The sequence below is a fragment of the Ostrea edulis genome, chromosome 5 (assembly GCF_947568905.1).
Source record: "Ostrea edulis chromosome 5, xbOstEdul1.1, whole genome shotgun sequence".
Taxonomy (NCBI): Eukaryota; Metazoa; Mollusca; class Bivalvia; order Ostreida; family Ostreidae; genus Ostrea; species Ostrea edulis.
Genome location: NC_079168.1, coordinates 30090114 through 30111572, shown reverse-complemented (window position 1 = coordinate 30111572; position 21459 = coordinate 30090114). Strand labels below are relative to the sequence as shown.

General features: G+C 37.8%; 1 protein-coding gene across 1 annotated transcript; it reads left to right on the top strand.

Moving 5' to 3' along the window:
- The first annotated feature begins 750 nt into the window (after positions 1–750).
- On the top strand, positions 751–21074 carry LOC130054813 (uncharacterized). Its single transcript, XM_056165726.1, has 29 exons — positions 751–831; positions 1844–1894; positions 2001–2410; positions 2526–2678; positions 2773–2968; positions 3060–3315; positions 3414–3579; positions 3658–3825; positions 3929–4078; positions 4178–4753; positions 4857–5200; positions 5353–5535; positions 5626–5887; positions 5989–6136; positions 6228–6482; positions 6608–6865; positions 6963–7200; positions 7382–7604; positions 7717–17781; positions 17883–18218; positions 18309–18471; positions 18555–18739; positions 18852–19063; positions 19186–19279; positions 19363–19471; positions 19573–19784; positions 19881–20232; positions 20343–20542; positions 20669–21074. Exons 1-29 carry the CDS (start codon positions 780–782, stop codon positions 20957–20959), a joined length of 16308 nt encoding a protein of 5435 aa, XP_056021701.1. The 5' UTR covers positions 751–779; the 3' UTR covers positions 20960–21074.
- Positions 21075–21459: the final 385 nt, after the last annotated feature.

Genomic DNA, 21459 nt, shown 5'->3' with positions numbered 1-21459 from the left:
ACTTACAATAAATGATTGTCTCAAGATTAAATAAAACTTGTATCTATTTAAAACATTAAATGAAAGTTTATACAAAAGTAGCTATAGAAAATGAAAGCTTGATAGTGATCACCAGAGTAGATATTAACGATGTAATGATATTTAGTATTGTAAACAAAAGAGGATAAATCGCATCAGTTCTATAAAAAGGTTGTTCAACTCTAATATAATTCACTACTAGCTCTAAAAGCTAATCAATTATACTTATGTAGTTAGTATCTTAGTATTTTTAACGTAACTCGTATTTACTGAAAGTGGAAAATGGAATTCTAAAAAAAGGAAAAGAGTGGAATTTTTTCTATACACAAGTCTATAATATTTGTATAAAATATTTACTATATAAAATACCATTCAGAAAGAAGCACTCAAAATTTTCCGACAAATTACAAAATAGATAGCAGAATTTGAAAGAATTCTAAACATTTTAGCTTGTGGTACGTAAGTTTGTACGAACGCAAAAACTGCAATTAACTTCCGATTGCACCACAGATTAGTAATTTATATTTGATATGCAGTATCTCTATAATGAATTGAATTTGTCGATAAACGCTATTATTTGAATTGATGAAAACTTTGTACCAAAGATCTGATAACGCTACATACACACAATTAGTATCAGGACTGGTGTCCCCTCGTCATCATTTCTTATCATCGTACTTTACTCTCACTGGATTAGTATAAATTCACGACCGTACAATCCAGATACTAAAACACAGAAAAGCAACCGTCAAGCTCCCACGATGGAGCGAACGTTACTTTTACTTCTAGCCTTAACGGCAGGAATCTGGGCGGGTAAGTTCTTAAATCTTATTTTTAGTATATAAATTATGATATCATTAAGAGACATGATTCGATTGAAATCAAACAGAATATACTATTATCATTTTAAAAATTTTTAAATAACTTTCTGGTTTATGATTGTTCTCTGTCTTTCTTTAATCAAGATGAAATACATTTCATAATAACATGTACTTTTCACTAGTGTTGAACCTTTTTATATATAATATTGTATTATTTAGATTACATTCATTACTTAATAATACTTGCATTAAAATGAGTCATAATCGTGTTTGGGCATTTATATTTGGATAGATATCTCATAAACATATGTACTTTTTACAAGTGTTGAATTATTATGATCTTACATAATATTATATTTAAATCATACTCGTTAGTTAACAATATCTCAAGTTAAAATCAGCCGACCACAAATCGTATGTAGGCATGTGTACATGTATATAAAATGTATATCTCATTAAAACATATTTTTGACAAGTGTTCAATTATCATGATGTTGCATGATATTGTATTATTTGAATTTCATTAATTAGTTAACAATATGTAAAGTACATCAACTGACTCCCAGTCGTGTGTAGGAATGTTTATTACGATTGTGTCGTGTAATGATTGTTGTTCATATGGAAAGTAGTGAACATGTTTGTTGACTTTGAACCTTGCCCTGTAATGCACACTAAAGCAATAACATTTTAAGAACTTGTGATTAGTTTAGTGCGTGAACAAAGACTTTTTTATAATTACACTAACCATCTACCTACTCCAACATAGTACTCTGTGTTAAAATATTTAAACACGATATATCTCGTAGTTATCTAAAATTAACTTGACTATATATTTAGCAACGTAAAGATTGTTATAATATACATGTAAAGTCAATTTTATTCTAACATTTTAAACCTGGAACTTGATAATGACGATCTATAAAATTCAACATTAATTACTCTAATTTCACTTTTTCTATTTTACTTTTTCATACATACCTATGCTTTTTCTTTCTAATCTACAGGACCTATAAATGATATAGCATCAGGTGATACATGCTCAACAACATGCACAGGTACATATTGAACGTTGTGTTGTCATTATGTCTACGATTGCTGTGTAGTATTTTCTGCAAAATATTCGGGACATGACAGTTAGAGCATAAATCATTCCTTTTTCAGACTCTACAAAATTCGGATATCAACCTGGAACTACTTACGAATACGACTACGATGTGGACACAACCACTCTCATTCAGGGGGCGTCTGAAGGGAAATCGGGAATGAAAATGACCACCAAAGTTCAAGTGGAAGTTCTGTCAAAGTGTGACCTTGTTCTGAAGGTCAAGAATGTACAGCTTCACGAGCGAAACCCCGAGTCACCAGAAAATTTTGTCCTGTCAGCCATGTCCGGAGAATTCAGCAAACAGTTGGAGGAGAATTCACTGAGATTCTCTTTCCAAGATGGTCGCATTGAGTCTCTGTGTCCAACTGAGAGTGAGAAGACCTGGGTTCTCAACATCAAACGAGGTATCCTTTCCCTCATTCAAAACACAATGGAAGATCTACAGGTTGACCAGAAAGTCAAGGAGGTAAGCATCAAAGACAGTTTATTGGGTTTTTTTTCATCTTAACTAAGTGATGAAGAGAAAGCGACACGGATATAAGCATGAGAAATCGATATGAATATCTGTACATTAATTCCAGGCTGACGTGACAGGAACATGTGATGCTGACTACACAGTGTCCGAGAATGGGTGGTACACCGTGACCATTAAGAAGCACAAGAATCTTTTAGGCTGCACAGAACGCCAAGGATTCCAAACAGCTCTGCAAGGAACACCATACAGAGTTCCATCGGTAGGATATCGGGTTCTGTTTATGGTTTAGTTGTTGTTTAGTGTCATTTCCTTTCACTGATGCAATTATCATACACTCGGTTCCTTCTCTTTAGGAAATCCAGTCTTTGCCTGTCATGAAGAGTAGTCACTCTTGCCAGCAGGAAATTAGCAAATCTGGAATCCTGAAAGGATCTTCCTGTACAGAACAGCATCTGTTTAGACCGTTTTCACGAGAATCAAGTGGCGCTATCACAGAGAGCAGACAGACACTGAAATACACGACCGAGAAAAGTGGAGTATCATCAGCAAGTAAGTTCAATATTGGTACACTACGTTGCTTGAAAAGCAGTGATCAATGTGAATATGTTCACCCTAACTGAATTCTTTTCAATTTTGACAGGATCTGTGAGCAGGAAGACTGACATGAACTTTGAGCACTACTCAGATGCTGCCAGTAACATGAAAACTCGCAAAGACATTGAAAGACAATTGGTCAATATTTGCATCCAAACAAAGGAGGATATTCGCCCTGAGACACCTCGTCTTTTCTCCGATCTTGTGTATATCATGAGAGCAGCCGACTCTCAAACTCTGAATGACGTTTATTCAAACATACAGAGTGGTACACTCTGCAGTGACAACAACCAGAAAGTCAGGTAACATGTAAATCTCTCTCAAAGCAACTGTCTTATTATAAAACATTACGTTACTTGTATTATATTGATATAATTAAATGTTTCAATAACTATTCCAGGAAGTTTTTCATGGATGCAGTTCCCATGGTTGGAACATCAGCCTCTGTTGTCATGCTTACCAAAATGATCAACGACAATGAGGTGACAGGAATGGAGGCCGACATGTGGTTGACGACCTTGGCCTTTATCCAAAGTCCTTCGAAGGATATGATCAGAGAAGTCTTGGTAAGAATTTGTACATGTGAAAATACATTATCTTTATTTCATATCAAAGAAATATTCTAACACTTGTCTCCATCACAGCCACTTCTGAAGAAGAATGGTAAGGCATTGCTGGCTGTGAGCTCCTTAGTCAACACCTATTGCAAGAACGCTGCTTGTGAAAACGATTTGGACATCGCTAATGTCATTTCTGCTCTGGAGGATAAAATTGGATACGGCTGCTACGTTGACGAAAACAACAAAGACAATGTTAGTATGATTTTGAACCATTTTGAGAAGTAATCCTTGATTAATATCAATATTGCATTTTCATCTTTTCATTTTTCATCTGCTTTCGTTTATTATTTTTCAGATCATCTTGACGCTTCGCGCTCTTGGGAATTCTGGTTACATTAGCTCAGCTACTGCAACACTCAACAGCTGCATCTCCCGAAAAGACAACCCAATTGAAGTACGAATTGCTGCAATCGAGGCCTTCCGTCGTGCATCTTGTGAGAATGACGTACGTACTATATTAATTAATTTAGGACATTGAATGAAAATATGTACAAACAAAACTAGTATAAATGACTTCTAATATTACGACGATTCTTCATTACAGAGAAGTCAGGCTTTGAAAGTTTTCAATGACAAAGAAGAAGACTCTGAATTAAGAATAGCCGCCTACTTGGCCCTGATGCAATGTCCATCTAAAAGCATTCTGTCTACGTTTCAATACGCTCTGGAGAAAGAAGAGGTTAACCAAGTCGGTTCTTTCATCTGGTCTCATCTCACAAATTTGATGGAATCCTCCAGTCCACTGAAACAGGACATCAGATCCATCCTGGAAAACGAGTACCTGAAAAAAGAATTTGATATGGACAAGAGAAAGTTTTCTAGAAATTACGAAGGATCCTTCTTCCTCGAGAAAATCAACACAGGGGCTTCAGTTGAAAGTAATTTGATCTGGTCGTCGAAATCATTCATTCCGCGATCACTGATGGCTAACCTGACAGTAGACTTGTTCGGAAGATCTGTTAACATTCTTGAAATAGGAGGACGAGTTGAAGGTCTGGAGTTTTTCTTGGAATCCTACTTTGGACCCAATGGGTATTTTACCGAAAAGGATGTCAAGAAGGCAACCAGCCAGGTTGTTAAAGGTATTGATGCCAAGAAAATGAAGAAAATCGACAGCCAGGTATACATTTTTACATTTTACATTCATATTCTTTTTATGTGACTTTTTGGATATTTTTAACTCTCTGAAAAGATCATATACAAGGTTTATTTTATACATGTAGTTCGGTATGGGAATGGATCAACTAAAAGGAGCTCTATACATGCGAATGTTTGGAAACGAATTATCCTACAACAGTTTCAACGGATTTGAGAGTCTTTTGAGTGGAGATAGTTTCAACATTCTAGAGATGTTGATCAGCATGTCTAAAAACCACGACTATTCCTTCACACAGAACATCATGTTCTTGGACACTTCCATGATTATTCCAACCAGTGCTGGATTCCCATTGAATTTGACAATTAACGGAACAGCCACAATTGACATGAAAGCCTCCGGAAAGGCTGATCTCCGAAAGCTGGGTACAAGTCCGAGTAGTCTTCTTATTAGTGGATCAATTCAACCCAGGTTAGAGCATTGCTTTTGCCTTCAAACAAATCGTCTTATCTATCTGTGACATTTAAGTAAAACTCGCATTGCAACGTACATTTCATCCAGATAACAAAAGAATGATACACTAATACACTAAATTGAGAATATATATAATATTTTGTTTGTAGTGCTGCAGTCGAGATCTCTAGTATGATGAGTGTCGATGCTTTTGTGACAAAGAGCGGATTGAAAATGGTGTCAACTGTTCACTCCAGCACGCTGCTAAAAGGTCATTTAGAATTGCAAGATGGAAAAATTTTCAATGCCAACTTGGACATGCCGAAAGACAAAATGGAAATATTTAGCCTGAAGTACGGTATTTTCTAAGATTGCTATTTATTGACTGATTACAAGTATTTACAGAGCAAAAAGGGAATTTTTTTGAAATGAAATATTTGTAGGACTGCTTTCTTTACTGTTCACCGAGATGCGGAAAAAGAACAAAAAATGATCACAAAAAATAGGCAGACTCACAAAACATGCACTGGATCCCGTCTTTCCAAAGTCACTGGACTGAAATTGTGCGGAGAAATTCAATTTCCCAATGCATCTCTTGATGCCAACGCCCCGTACTTCCCTCTGACTGGACCAGTGAATATTGATCTATCCCTGTTGAAAGCTGATTCGCACAAGTCATATAATATAGAGGCTAGGTTTACCTCGGTAAAGTATTTATGTTTTCCACACGTACAGTTATAGCATTGACAATTATTTCTCTTTTGAGGAAACGAACCCAAATTTGTATCATTATTTTCTGTCACTAGAGCAAGAAGGACGTTAACATCCGTATGGCTTTTGACACACCAGGATCACGAATTGACAGGGCTCTTTCCGCAGAATTTCTTCTGAACAAAGCGGACTCTAAAATTCAGCTTGGTTTACAGTCACCATGGAGTAAATATGCCTTTACAGGTATGCTACAAAATATCAAGCTAATATACAATGAATTATAATCCCCGTTTGACAGACATAATTCACAATACTCTTTGAATGTTTAACATAGGTAAACTCCAGAATGAAAAAAATCTGAAACATGTTAGTGGAAAATTCGTCCACAATAAGAGGGAATACTCAGTAGTTGCAGAACTGGCAAAAAAGAGGAAGGGTAACTCTTATACTTATACACCTAATGTGGAGATATCTGCTCCCAAAATGAAACCCATCCAACTTAAAGGAGGAATCAACTACGAAGGAATGAAAGTTTTAGACGCTAATTTGGTGTTAAGCGGAGTATCCAAACAACCAATTAAGATTTCAGGTAATATTTAGTTCACACTTTGAAAAATTGTCACTTCTTAATCACGTTTCTTTACAATTATTTTCGGGGTTTTTTTTCTCTCGGATTGATGGCCTAAACTTTCAGGATTATATATTTCGTTTCAGTAAATTATGCTACAAAGCGCGTGGTGGTGTTAGCTAAAGCCAGTATCAGCTTTGAGAAGAAGAAAGAGTATGTGATTGAGTCCAGAGTTCAGAAATATGCTACTAAGAAAGCTGCTAAGTATAGACCATATCTATCCATCAAAACACCTGAAAAGGAACTCATAAGCTTTGGAGGTTCAGCTGAATACAGAAGCGGAAAGGCTTTAAAGGTCGATTTAACTGTTGATCGCATCGTTTCCAAACCCTTGAAATTCTTCGGTAAGTTAATCAAGCAGAAATAGTCAATGTTAGATGATACTTTCGCTAGCTTTTATCTGACTTCAGTATACTCACAAATGTTCATCTATCGTTCCAGTTCAACTGAGAGATGCTAGTAACAAAAAGAGTACAGGAATACGATCCAAAATCGACATCAAATCTCCCATCTTAACAACAAAGTTAACTTCCATGTTCCTGTTGAAAAATAAGAAAATAGCCATAGTACGATCAACACTTGATTACGTCATTCCCCGTGTCAAAAGAGACAGGGTCACTCTAAATGGAAAACTCAATGTTGCCAACACTAAGAGCCTTTCAGCTGCAAAAGGAAACATGTAAGATTAAAATAACTCCGGATTAGGGCAAAAATTTGTATCCATAAATACTGATATTTTACAAATCATATATATATATATATATATATATATATATATATATATATATATATATAGGATGCATGCAATACGCATGAGATATATTTAAATGTTTTTCAATTAAAAATGTTATTTGATTCAGGATTCTGAGCTTCAAACAGCAATCTGACTGCAACGTCAACGTCAACTTCGATATCAGCAAGAACTGGAAACACTCCGAGGCCACTGTCATTGTTCAATACGGAGCAAACAAGAAAGATATGAAAAAGCGGATTGAGATTGCCACTGCAATGAATCATATTCTGAATAAGAAACAGAAGAAGTTCAATCTTGACGCTAACACCAAATTCATCTTCCCGTACCTTGTAAGTAAAATCCCAAGTACCAGGGTTTGCTTCCATATCATTTAATTCAATATTCAGTACTATGTTCCTAGTTTTCTTGAGATATCAATATTGATTTTTGATATACTTACAGGGTGTGAACTATCAAATGAAAGGAAAACATGTTCAGACTTCCAAATCAATTGATTCTTCCTTGGATGTCCTCTTTGGCACGAAATCCTCCTACAGTGCTTCTTTGGAGCTTAAAGACAAATCCAAGAAATTTAGAAGTCTGGTAGGTAAACTAGGCATTTCTATTCCAGGCAGAGATATTGTCATCAGCAATATCTTTGATCAAACCAACGCCAAGAAATGCAGCAACGTTATCACAATTCAACTGGAAAACGGAAAGAAATGCGTCATCCAAACAAAGGTACGCCAAGTTGCAGTAAAGGAATACGACATCTCTACCTCTTTCAACATTCCCTCCTACGAAATGTTGACTGTCTCAGGACAGTACAGACTCATTCCTACAAATCTACAGGCCAACTCTGAAGTTCAATATGGCAAAACAAAATATGCAGTTTCCCTGTCCTCTCTGGTCCGTCCTGGATCTAGAATCCAGTTGGCAGCTGATATCGAAAATCCCGCCCGCAAAATCATAGCGGAGTTTGACACTCGAATGAAATCGCCAGTGTACTCCAGCAAATTGGATGTTAAATGGGATGCAAATAAAGACCCTTCAAAACAACTGATGCTACAAGGCGACATTACCTTTGAAGGAATTGAGAACTTGGAAGCTACAATTTCAAAAGTAAGTCCTTTGGGATCGGGCAGTATTAATCTGAAACACCAGAGTGGAGCTAAATATTCTACCCATGCCCATGCTGAATGGAATAAAAAAAAAGTTTCCGTAGACTCTATGTTTGGTAAGGAAAAGAATGGCTACAAGGCTGGTCTGAAAATTGCATCTCCATTCAAAGACTACAAATCCATTAATATCAATGCTGGTCATCAACTTGACAAAACACAATCTTCGACAAACATAGAGATTGACTGGAAACCAATGAAGCGCATGTCTTCCACCCTCTCCGTGAAACGGCCATTGCAATGGGATGATTTTGAAGCAAGTCTTGATTTAAAAACACCAGTTCCAGGATTTGAAAGATCTGGAGTCGAAATGAAGCACAAGAAGACCGGACGAATTGAAAGTATGATCAAATTGTCTTGGAACAAGGATTTCCTTCAAGCGGATATGCTTGCTGCTGACCAAACGACGTCTTCTTTCAGAGATATCACAGGAAGACTGAGTATGAAATCAACTCTGCAACAAATAGCATCTCTCTACCTTGCTGCAAAACATGTTGACACCGGAAAGAGATTTGAAAATAGCCTTACTTTCGAGCACAACGGAAACACTTACAGCTACCTTGGAAAGGTAATGCATTTTCGAAATGGATGGAATTTACAGAGCAGTGGCAATGTCAAGCTAAGCAGTCCATCAAGACAAGTAGAATCCTCCTGGGCTCACAGAAACACATTTGAAGAGATCCAAACTATTTTCAAATTTGGATCCGATGGTAGCATCGTTGACTTCAGTGTAAATGCAAAGCAGAGTATGTCAATTCCACGTGGAACACTATCTTTCGATACAACTTTGCGTTCTCCCTTTAGCATTGCTGAAGACATTGCTCTGACGATTTCGCATGAACACGGTGTTGGAATGATCGATAACCAGATCAATTACAGTAGTAAAGGAAGGAAAGTCCTCTCTTTGGTGAACATCTATAAACGACACAACGGAGTTGCTACATCAAGTCACACTTTTTCATGCCATGGAGACACTAAGAGCCTGTCAATCTCCTCTCAATATGATCGCTATCCTCTAACAGGTAAAGTTGAATATCTTTCTAACAAGAAATCCCTTGGTATGATAGATGGACATTTTGATTTCCTTCCAACTGGACTGATGAGCGGAAGAGTCGAACTAGTAAGTCAGATACCTGGAGTAGAAAAGTTGAAGCTTAGTATGGACCAATCCAACGAAAGAGGTGAAACTGTTACAAGATCATCCATCGTCCTACCATCTGGAGATTCCATCACGATGGAAAATCGTGGACAATGGAATAACAAGAAGAGTTTTAACACTGTTTTAACGACACCACATAGAAATCTTCGCAAAATGACCATTGGTGCCGAGTTCTCAGGCAATTCCAAATCATTCCATACCAGTGCTAATTTGATGGTCGATCCTTTAGTTGGAGCTATGTCCGTTACTTCTCAATGGAGTTCATACGGTGGAATAATAGCAAGCATCCAGGTCAAAACCCCATTTGAGCAGTATAAACAAAGCAGTGTCTCATTTACACATAATGACCAAAAGGCAAAGAAAGTTACCGAACTGAGTGTTGAATATTTGCCAGGTAAAACAATTAAGGTGGAGTCTACTTTACGCCCAAATCTTCAAAATCTTGAAGGCAGTATTGCTCTCACAACACCTTTCCAAGAGCTTCCCTATTCTGCAGCATTGATTCGTCATACCGGCAATAGTCGTCAATTCCAATGTCATGGTGAGATTGAATACACCCGAGGAAAGAAAATTCAAGGAGACTTAACCTTTTCCAATGATAAGAAGTTAGAAGGAACTTTGGTACTAAGATCTCCCTTTGCAAAAGATTTTATTGCTGCATTCAACCACGAAGGGTCCATTTCCCAATTCTCTTCCCACGCTGAAATGCAGTATGGAAAGTCAAAGAAATACGAAATTACTGGAAATTATGGCAAATCAGCTGGTAGTATTTTGATTAAATCTCCACTCCATGATGATATAGCCGCTTCTTTCAAACATATGGGTACCATATCCGATTTTAGCTCACATTTGGATGCTTTATATGGCAGAGGAAAGAAATATGAATTGGATGCCAAATATAGCCAACAAACTGGTAGTATTAGCATCAAATCCCCTTTGTCAGAAGACATGAGAGCGTCATTCCAGCATAAAGGAGAAATGACAGATTTTGTATCTCAGGCTGAATTTCAGTATGGCAAATCCAAGAAGTACGAGGCCAATGCTAAGCTTTCACTCGCCAAAACATGGACAGGGTCCTTATCATTTGACTCTCCAGTCACAGATGACTTTGCAACATCTTTTTCACATGCTGGTAAAGTTAAGGACTTCAAAATCACTGCCGATGCTAAATATGGTAAACATAAAGGGTCAATCACTGCAATGTTCAAAAATGCAAAGAAGACTATCGGATCTTTGGAATTCAAATCTTCCTTTGTGGATGATATGACGGCTGCATTTTCTCACGAAGGCTCACTTAAGACTTTCGATACCAGTGCGTCACTGAAAAAAGGAAGAAAGGTTATATATGAAACATCTGTTGCATTCTCAAACGGAAAGAAATTGATTGGATCAGCTACACTAAAAACACCATTCCATAAGGATGTATCAGCCACATTCAAACACTCCGGAGATCTTTCAGGCTTTTCAACGACAGGTGCTGTAAAAGTAGACAAGAAAATGCAGTTTAAATTGAATGCGGATTTGGTAAATAAGAAGAGCACTAAAGCAAAAATTCAGATTCAAAATCCATTCACCGAGACCATCACACTTATTCTTGTCAAGAAAGGCAAACCAACGAATATGAGAGTAATTACAAACGCACTTCTAGGCAAAGGAAACAAATATACAGCCGATATTACCATGAAACGAGGATCAGCTTCTGTTGTTATTGTCAACATGGCCACCCCAATTCCCGGGTACAAGAAGATAAAGGGAATCTGGAAGTTCAGCGGAAATAAGAGGAGTTTCAAAACAAGCGTTCGTGGTTCAATTGGAAAGGAATTTATCACTGCAGATCTTAAGATGTCTATCCGACCAAATTTCAAAGCTGATATTTCCTTTGAAACACCGTTTAAGGGACTGAAAAAGGCAGGAGTCATCCTTTCTCATCAAGGGACTCTTCGTGATTTTAAATGTCACGGAGAAGTAACATTAGGAAAGAAGAAACTATATAATGGAGATATTATATTCACCATAGATCCAAAGATCGCTGTCTCAATTGCACTTCAAACTCCATTCAGGAAGTTTGAAAATACTGAACTGTCTGTGACACATGATGGGTCCTTACAAAATTTCAACAACCAAGTAAATATCATGTTCCTGAATAAAAAGAGAATTGCCTCGAGCCTGAAAATGGATTTTGAGTCTGATATTTCAGTTGAAATGTCAGTCCAAACACCGTTCAAAGATTATGAAATGCTACAAGGATCGTTTTCTCACAAAGGCACATGGAAGAAGTTCCAAATCCATGCCGAAGGGTCTGATGGGTCCAACAAGAAATTTACCGGTGACATTGACATGGACGTAATTGATCACATCAAAGGAAATATGCAGTTGACAACTCCTTTTCAATTCATGCATCGTCTGAAAGGCAGTATTTCGCATGACGGAACATTCAACAACTTCAGAAGCCATCTCCAATTTCAACACAACAACGACAAATCTGAAATGGACGTGAATTTCAGTTCTTTGGCCAACCTGGAAGGAAAAGTAATTGTCAAGTCGCCATACATCAAAACAATTGAGGGTACCTTTCTTCATAAAAGTTCTCCTATGTTTACTTCTTCAACAATCAAATACGGAGGTAAAAGTCTTTTGGATGGAAGATTCTCTCTGAAGTCCTCTCCGGTGCAGGGATTACTCATCTTAGATACGATTTACACAAAACCTCTGAAAGCCACTATAAAACACTCGGGTACAAGTAGACAATTCAAGACAGATGTACAAATGAATTATGGCAAACAGAATATTATATTTACAACAGAGTTCGACTCAACTAACGACATCTCTGGCAGAGCAGCAGTGACTACCACATTCGGAAAAATCAACAGTTTATCTGCTTCATTTTCCCATGCAGGAAGAATAAGCAACTTCAAATGCCATGCTGAGGTATCTGCTAATGGTGAAAAAGTGGAGGGTGACGTGACCTTTAACAGCCTTGGTCCAATTGAGGGAACACTGGCCATACGCACGCCGTTTACTGATTATCGAGAGAGTGACTTTTCCTTCCGACATAATGGAGGAATATCGAATTTTAACAGTCATGCCGATTATTCACTTGAAGGCCAGAAATCCGAAGTTCAGTTGACCGTAGACACCGACAGAAAAGTAAACATTGATGGCTTCATCAAACGGCCATCTTCTGACGATATCATTTTTAAACTAAATCATGCTGGATCAGGTCAGAGATTCAAGAGCGGCACTGAATTGACTTATGGCGGGGAGAAGAAAATCCAAGGAACGCTTTCCTTTAACACCGTTTCTTCGTTATCCTTCGAAGCTTCCCTGAAATCAAAATGTCCAGTGGTGAAGAACATTCAAGTCTCCGTGTCACAAGATGGTACTTCAGAGAATTTCAATATCCAGTCTTCAGGCAGTTTCAACGGTAAGAAAGTGACAGCTAATTTCGGACTCGATCGACGCAGTGGGATGAATGGCTTCGTGACTCTGAAAACTCCATTCTCTGAAGATATCAAAGTCATGCTGAAACATAATGGAGCAGTTACAAACTTTAAAACTGTAGGAGAAATTTCGTATAGTGGAAGAAAACAAATAGAAATTGACACCTCCCTCGATGTGCTGTCGTCAGTCAGCGGACAAATGTCTTTGAAAACTCCACTCCGTCAATTAGATGATGTTCAAGTTCATTTCCGTCATGATGGAGATCTGAACAACTTTAGATGCAATGGAAAAATCAGCTTATCCGGAAAGGAAATGCTATCTGCTGATATTTCTTATGACTTCAAACCTATTTCTGTATCTTTCAACATCAAAAGCATAGCTGGAAAATTGTCTGGAGCTTTCACCCATGCACAGTCAACAAGCTCCATGCAATCCCACGCTGAACTGAATGTCAATGGAGAAAATACTCAAGCAGACATTACCTATTCTAATAATGGAATTAAAGAAGGAACTGTAAGATTATCAACTCCATTCAGTGAAACTAGTGGTGCCTCGTTCACTCACGAAAACAATGATGGCCAAATGAAAAGCAGTATAAACATGCATTCAGGAGACAAATCTATCATCAGTGCTGCTGAAATTGCTTTTGATGATGGAATGAGTGGTAAATTCATCATCACAACACCGTTTGAAGGATTTAGAGAATCTAAGGCTGACTTTACTTACTCTCTTTCTTCCTCCGGATTAAAGACGACAACTAAAGCTACCTTCCGTCAAAAGAGTATTTCTGCAGATCTTAGCTTCGACAAAACGCCACTCCAAGGTAGCATTGTGTTGAAAACTCCTTTCAATGGGTTTGAGGAAATGAAATTGGCCTTTAACCATATCAGCTCTGGATGGGGATTCAGAAATCATGTGGAAGGAACGATGAGAGGTAAAACAGTTGAAATGGATACCGCCTTCAACAACAAGAAATCCATATCTGCAAGTGCAACTATCAAAACTCCGATAGCAGGAATGAACATGTTTACCGCTTCTTTCAACCATGAAGTAAATGCTAATGGTATCTCGAGTGTTGCCAAAGTCGGAATTGAAAAGGATGAAATTTCTGTTGAGGCTACATTGAACAAAAGACCAGGTTCGACTAGTTCTGTCATAATCACAACACCATACTCTGGCTACGAAAAGCAATCAGCATCCTTTGTCCACAGTTTTGAAAAGACTGGCATCCAATCGCATTTCGAGGCTTCAGCCCGTGGCAAGAAAGTGGAAGTCGATGCAAATGTGGATTTTGAGGCTGGTAATCTATTGATAAGGACTCCATTTGAAGGATTCGAAACACAAGAAATACTCTTCACTGTAAACGGAGAGACCCTTCAAGTAAAGGGAACATTTAGAGGAAAGATTGTTCAGCTCGAGTACTCCATTTTCACCAGAAATGGAATCCAACACACGCTTTCATTAAAAACACCTTTCCCAGGATTTGAAGAACAAGCAATTTCCATAGATAACGAGAGAACCCTTCGTGGGTATCAAACGCGTGCAGAAGTTACCTACCAGAGGAAGAAGATTGAACTTACAGCCAGTTTGAATATCGATACAATTGTTGACGCAGATCTGCAAATCATTACTCCATACACTGGTTTCGAAAGTCAGAGACTCTCCTTCAGAGTTGAAAGTGGTAAGGTTCATGCCATCGTGTCAGTCATGCAAGAAACGATCGAGTTTAACGGCGAGCTCTCATCCAATCAAGGATTGTTGTCTCTTAAATCGACTCTCAAAGGTTTTGAGACCCAAAGTTTAAGCTTTACATTTGATGATAAGAAAGTCCATGCACAAGGCAGCTACAGGCAAAAATCAATTGAAGTTGATGGCGAACTTTCAGCAAAGAAAGGGAGTCTCTCGATCAAAACGCCGTTTACTGATTTGGAGAATCAGAACATTAAGTTTATTAAGAAAGGACCAAAAATTCAAGTGGAAGGAACACTCATGCAAAAAACTGTAGAAATGGACATCTCATTTAGAAACAACAGAAAAATGGAGGGAAATATTGCAGTAAGAACACCTTTCTTAGGTTATCAGGAACAAGAAGTTTTGTTTTCTCATGACACTACAGGTGAGGGTTGCCAAACACACGCCGAAGTACTTTTCAACCAAGAGAAATCTGAATTTGATCTCACTGTCATTAATGGATTAAAGAAGGAGTTTAAGGTATCTCTGAAAACCCCATTCAAAGATTTCGAAGAGCAGGATTTCAGTGTCGATATTGTAAAATCTTCCGATGGTCTTCGAGGACATGCCGAAGGAAACTTTAATAGAAAGAAAATTGAAAGTGACATCAGTTTTGATCTTCAACCCCAAATGTCAGCCAATCTCGTCGTAAAGACGCCTTTCGTGGGATTTGAGAAACAAAACATGAAGTTCACCCATGAGCTGACATCACGGGACATCATTTCCCATCTGGAGGGAACATTCCGCAATCAAAAATTAGAAGCCGATCTATCTGTCTCTCTTCGAGATTCAAGCCTGAACGCCAACTTTAACATGAAGACCCCTATCAATGATTTTGAAGTTTTGAGTGCTTCAACATCAAACACATGGTCCTCCAATGGATACACTACTCATTTGGAAGTTGGAAACAATATAAAAAAGATCGAATTCGATAGCTCCTTGGATACCTCTGACGCAGTATCAGTCTCAATGTCTCTTAAGTCTCCTTTCACTGGTTTCGAATCTACAGTTTTTACATTGAACAAAGATGGAGCTTTGGAAAACTTACAAGTGTCCAGCAACCTTGTCTATGGATCCTCCCAAACTGTATCAGTCTCATTGCGTAATATAGTCAGCGATTCTTCACGAGAACACTCCTTGAAACTCCAAAGTCCTTATAATGATATCTCTACCACGTACACACAGTCGTCAGATAACGGTATATTTCAATCACAAACGGACTTTTCCGTTGGAAGTCAATACAGTTTCAGTCAAACAAATACTTTACAGTACAATGATGCTTCGTTGGTTGACTTCACAGCGACAACTACATACACCATAGACGGAATATCTTCCACTACAATGACCAAACTACATCATGAAGGAACACTTGGTGACTTCAAGACCGATTTCTCCACAAGGTATGGAACTGAGGAAGCAATTGTATCAGTACAGTTCAAAAACACAGACGCTATTGAGGGCTCACTGTCAGTCAAATCACCGGTACCATACCTTCGTAATATTGATGCTAAATTTTCACATAGCGGGGACCTTGACCAGTTTAGGACAAGCGCTGATTTCCAGCATGAAAACACGGGGAAAATGGAGGGAACACTTAATTTTTTCAGGCGAAACTGGCGTCGCATCAGCTCTGTCTTGGTTATTAAAACCCCATTCAGTGGATTTGAGCAAACAAAGCTTACTGTAAAACATGGGGCAAACAGGAACAGCATCGAATCAATTGTTTCTGTTGGATACGGCAACGATCAACATATCAGAGCTGCATGGAAGGTCTCCCTCAGTCCAATGGAAGTAGATATCCTTTTCAAATCGCCATTCGATGGTATGAAAAATCTGAAAGCAACTGTCAAAACTACCACAACTGGAAGAAAATACAACTCCGAAATGACCTTGTCTAGGGAAGACCATACCATCAATTTGCAGTCTACGATCGATCTTGAATCAACACCTATGTCATTCAATGTTGCTTTATCTACTCCGTTTTCTGGTTTGAAATCCACAAAACTGATGGTTTCTCACAACGGACGTCCCCTGGACTTCACCACTAGTGTCAATGTACAAACATCGATTGGAAATGCAAAATCTGATGCTAGATTCAGATACATGTCTATGTCAGATATCGACAGCTCATTTGAGTTCAACAGTGATATTAGTGGACTTGAAAACGTCAGGTTCAGTGTTAAAAACGATAAAAATGGCAATGAATACAGAAACCACATGAAAGCCTCATGGATGAAAGGACATACCATTGTGTCTGATGCAACCTATTCCACAAGTGAGACATGGAGAATCACCACCCACAAAGCTGGACTAACAATCAGCACCCCCTTTAGCAAATTGAGAAGTCTTAACATCCAAGGAAGCAGCGAAAAATCCAGCGACTCTGCCAAACAATCCCTCCTTGCCGAAATTAATGATGAAAAATTACTGGACACGGAATTTGCTTATGCTAAAGATTCAAAACACTCTATGTCTTTCGTGATGAGAGAGCCACAACCAATGAAATTCGATGGGGAAGCAGAGATGTCCGAGTCCGTCAAATATGCCCTTGTTTCCATTAACTTGGACACAGCATCAACAGAGAGACAAGCGAAATTTGAAACTAAATATGTCACCGATTCTTATAATCAGAGAAAAGAAGTTACAGTTAAAGTTTCCACACCATCCAAATCCGTTGAAATCAAGGGATCAGGAGAAATGTCATCTTCCCGCATGCTTTCGTCATGGGATATCCTTATTGATGATTCTCAAATTTTTGGAATCGATGCTGAACATTCACTAGTCCACAGTCGAAGCAACTATGAAAATGGAAACAACCTGAAGCTGAGATTTCCAGAGAGAAGCATTGCTTTGTCTGGATCCTATCAGACTAAATATGGCAAGAAGTCTATCGATGGGTCTGTAATGTGGGATGCAGACAGAGACACATCCAAGAAAATTGGTGCCAGTGCCAGCCTTACTCCTCAAGGAGACTCTATGAAAGCTGATGTGTCCTTTGAAATCCCAAGCATTGGCAAGGTAACTACTATTAATTGTGAAAATATCGTTTTTGAACATTTAAAGACTGAATCAAAATTGTTTTACTAACTGATAAATATTAAATGTTTCTTTTTTACAAGGATGTGAAATTAGACTCTGAAATGACCCTGAAGCAAGGAAGCGTTGTTTTCGATGGGAAGACAGAATTCAAATATTCTAAAGACGAAGACAAGACCGTTGTCATCAACTCCAGAATTGAAGACATCTCAAGAGGATCCAACAAAAACTATACCTTTAGCTTCGGACTGAGGCACATCTTCAGCAGTGTTGATGTTCAGTTTAAATCACATGTTGGAATGTCAGATGAAAAGTACTCCAGCGGAATCAAGGTTGACTACCTAACATCGAAACGTATCAATAAAAACTTTGCTCTGATGGGAGAAATCGACAGCCTTCGTCGCCAAATAAATGTTGAGGTAAATAGTAGGTTAAATTAATGGACTTCCTTCCAATATCTTTGCTTCTATTTTGTTGTAATTATTTTGCAATATTCTTTTATATTCCAGGTGACCTCACCCATTAAATCGATGATTATGTCCGGAAAGATCGAAACCAAACCATACAGACTGAGTTTGCGCAACATGTACGATAACACAAAGGAAATTGACTCTCGCATCACTTTCGACCCTGAAAACAAATTACTGGATGCACAAATTAACTATGACATAGGTAAAGTGTAATTTCATTGGATACTCTCGACAATATACTGGTTACTTTTTTTTCAAAGATTAACAAAATATTTGTTTGTTCAGATAACCCAGCGAATGTGTTGCACTTCATTGCTAAGTACGTGAACGACAGTGCCATTCTTGCCGAGGTGTACCGAGATGAAAATTCTCGTAGAATTACAGATAATCTCCTAGCAATGAGATTGAATACATCAAGAATCCTGCACACTCGTATTCATTGGAGACCTACCATGATCCAGGATCTCAAAGTAAGTAATACCTGGATTCCATTTATAAGGAAAAGTTGTTTTTTCTATTTCGCTAGACTCGTTTCTTGTGTTTGAAATCACTCTAATTTATTTCTTATCTTCATATTCAAAGGTATCTGGACTTGCAAAGATAGCTCTGGCTAGCAGGCAAATGAACACCGCTTTCTCTGAAGCAGCCAAAGCCGTGGGTGACGAACTGAATTCCAAATACAATTTGATCCGTCAGGCTGCCAGTGAGGGATACCGCCCATATGGTAAATTGATGGAGGAGATCATGACTGAAATCGAAAAGAATTATCCCAGTGTTGATATGACACTCATCAGGTATTTCACTACACACCATTCAAGAAATGAGAAAAGAAAACACAATCAAACTGCAACAAAATACGAAATAAAGCTTGGAAGACTTCTTAATTATTTTACATTCGGTTTGTCTTTCATTTCAGAAAGATAATTAAAAGCAACCCTGTTGAATGGCAGAATTTTCCAGGTAAAGAAGCGTACAACGTTTACGTGGAGGCCACCAAGGAAATAATTACAGTAAGACATGTTTTCCCCAAACGTTGTATGCTCTGTTTGGTGATATTATGCAGAAAGTATACTGTTTCTGTTTTGTTTTTAAGCTGATGGAATCAAGAGGCAGCAAGAATTATGCTGAACTGATGAATTTCATTGAACAACAGTTTGTTGAATTGTCTGCTGTCATTGAAAGTTCTATGAAAAAATACCAAGGTAGTTTTAAGATTTTTTATTACTAGGTTAATATTGATCTAAATGAATGCTTATGTTGCACCTTTTCCCTCTATTTATTATTTCCATCTTCCTCATTGAAGCTGCGGTGTCCACATTATCAGGAAACCACGTATCTGAGTACTTAAAATCAAAGTACGATGTATATTCAAGAACACTTAGTGAAATGGAAGTGCCAGATATGGCTAGTCAGTATACAAACGCCATCTACAATGCCAGGGACCAAATCGCTTCTAGAATGAATGGACCTGTATTAAAAACCATTAAACAGGCTGGAGATCAAAGTTATCAACTGGTTAGGACAATTTGCTTTTATCGTAAGATTTTAAAATCGCAATATTAAATCTCTGTTTCGGAATGAATATATTACATGTATCTCATACATTTGTAGGCTAAAAACGCATACAAATTTTGGGAAGTGGAGGAAAATATCAAATCTGTCATGACCAACATCTTTGATATGATCAAAAAAGACATTGAGGAGGAGTTTGCGATTCTCAAGACTTCCATTTCCAACCTTCAAAACTCTAGGATTACTGTTTTTAACCCCAAATCAGGGGAAATACAAATGGACACTTACCTGCCTTTAGCTATGCCGTCTTTGAGGGAACTGCCTAAAATATCAGTCGCCAAGTATGTCAATCGATTCCACTCCTATGTCCCAAAATATTCCAACAAATGGGGATCTCTGTCGGAGTACATTCCCGATTCTGATGTTTCTAACTGGATTCCACCATTCAGAGGTACTGAAATGTCTTCGTAATACATGTATATCTTCTGGAATTAATTTGTTATTTCATTGTTGTAATTGGTATATATTCAGTTATGAATTAATATCATCGTTCTATTTCAGCTGTTGCTACTTTGAATGGCAACCGCGTCACAACCTTCGATGGTGAGGAGTACGCTTTCTCTGGAAAATGTTCATATGTTCTAGCACGAGACTACACTGATGGAAATTTCTCTGTCATCATGAATTTCCTCGGAAAAGACAAACAACAACTCATCATCATGACAGCCAATCAGAAACTACAAATCGCCCCCAATGGAAAGGTATGAATTTCTTTGAATAATTAAATTTATTTGCATTGAATTTCAATTGGGTATCATTCGTCCTTTCCCCCGACATAAAAAATTAAGATCCTTAACCAATTTCCAAAACTTTAAATTCTATTGCAGCTTCGTGTTGATGGAAAAATTATCAGCACCCCATACAGATCTCGAGAATTAAGTGTGGTTTCAGAGGAGCAGTCCTTTAACGTGTACGGCCGTGGATTCACCGTCAACTATAACATTCCAAGAGATCAACTTAAACTCGTTGTAAGTGGATGGTACCACGGAAAAGTAGGTGGACTTTTTGGAACCAACAACAATGAAGTGTATGACGACATGATGACATCATCACGGCGAACTGTAAACGATGTGGATCCGTTCGTTAACAGCTGGGAGGTTGACAGCAAATGCCGTTAAACTGAAAAACACTGTTAATACTAACTTTGATTTATCATTCAATTGTTAAATTATTAAATCCATGTTTTTGTTATATTGATTTCCCCAATCAATAAATAAATCATTTCAAGCAGTACATTGTTGTGTGTAATTACAGTGGCAGAGATGATATTGTAAAAAAAAAAAACATGGGAAAAGAAAACCTTTCTGATGTTTTGAAATTGAGTGGGTTTTTTCACATTGGTACCAAAGTTTTACCTTGAGCAAGATCTTAATGTCGATACGAAAGTCAAAAACTTGGTCAAATTAAAAGTCAAGGAATATTTCTCTTGCATCTGCATAAAGTTCCGAAAAGGAATTACTTTTTATAAATGATTAGCAAATCACCATGAATTTGTTAATGGGGAAAAAATCGAGTAGATCTTACTTTCATAAACAGTGTCGAAAATATTTTCTGTTCATCTGCACAAAAAGTATTTGGTTTTAACCAGGTGCTGTCTTGGCATTCCATCCGAAATCCA

What these genes read in the sequence shown, in the direction of transcription:
- LOC130054813 (XM_056165726.1), top strand. Translation starts at nt 780, where the DNA reads ATGGAGCGAACGTTACTTTTACTTCTAGCCTTAACGGCAGGAATCTGG. An exon ending in AAGTGGAGTATCATCAGCAA is followed by an intron (nt 2,969 to 3,059) that starts GTAAGTTCAATA and finishes CAATTTTGACAG; the next exon opens with GATCTGTGAGCAGGAAGACT. An exon ending in CTGGATTCCACCATTCAGAG is followed by an intron (nt 20,233 to 20,342) that starts GTACTGAAATGT and finishes GTTCTATTTCAG; the next exon opens with CTGTTGCTACTTTGAATGGC.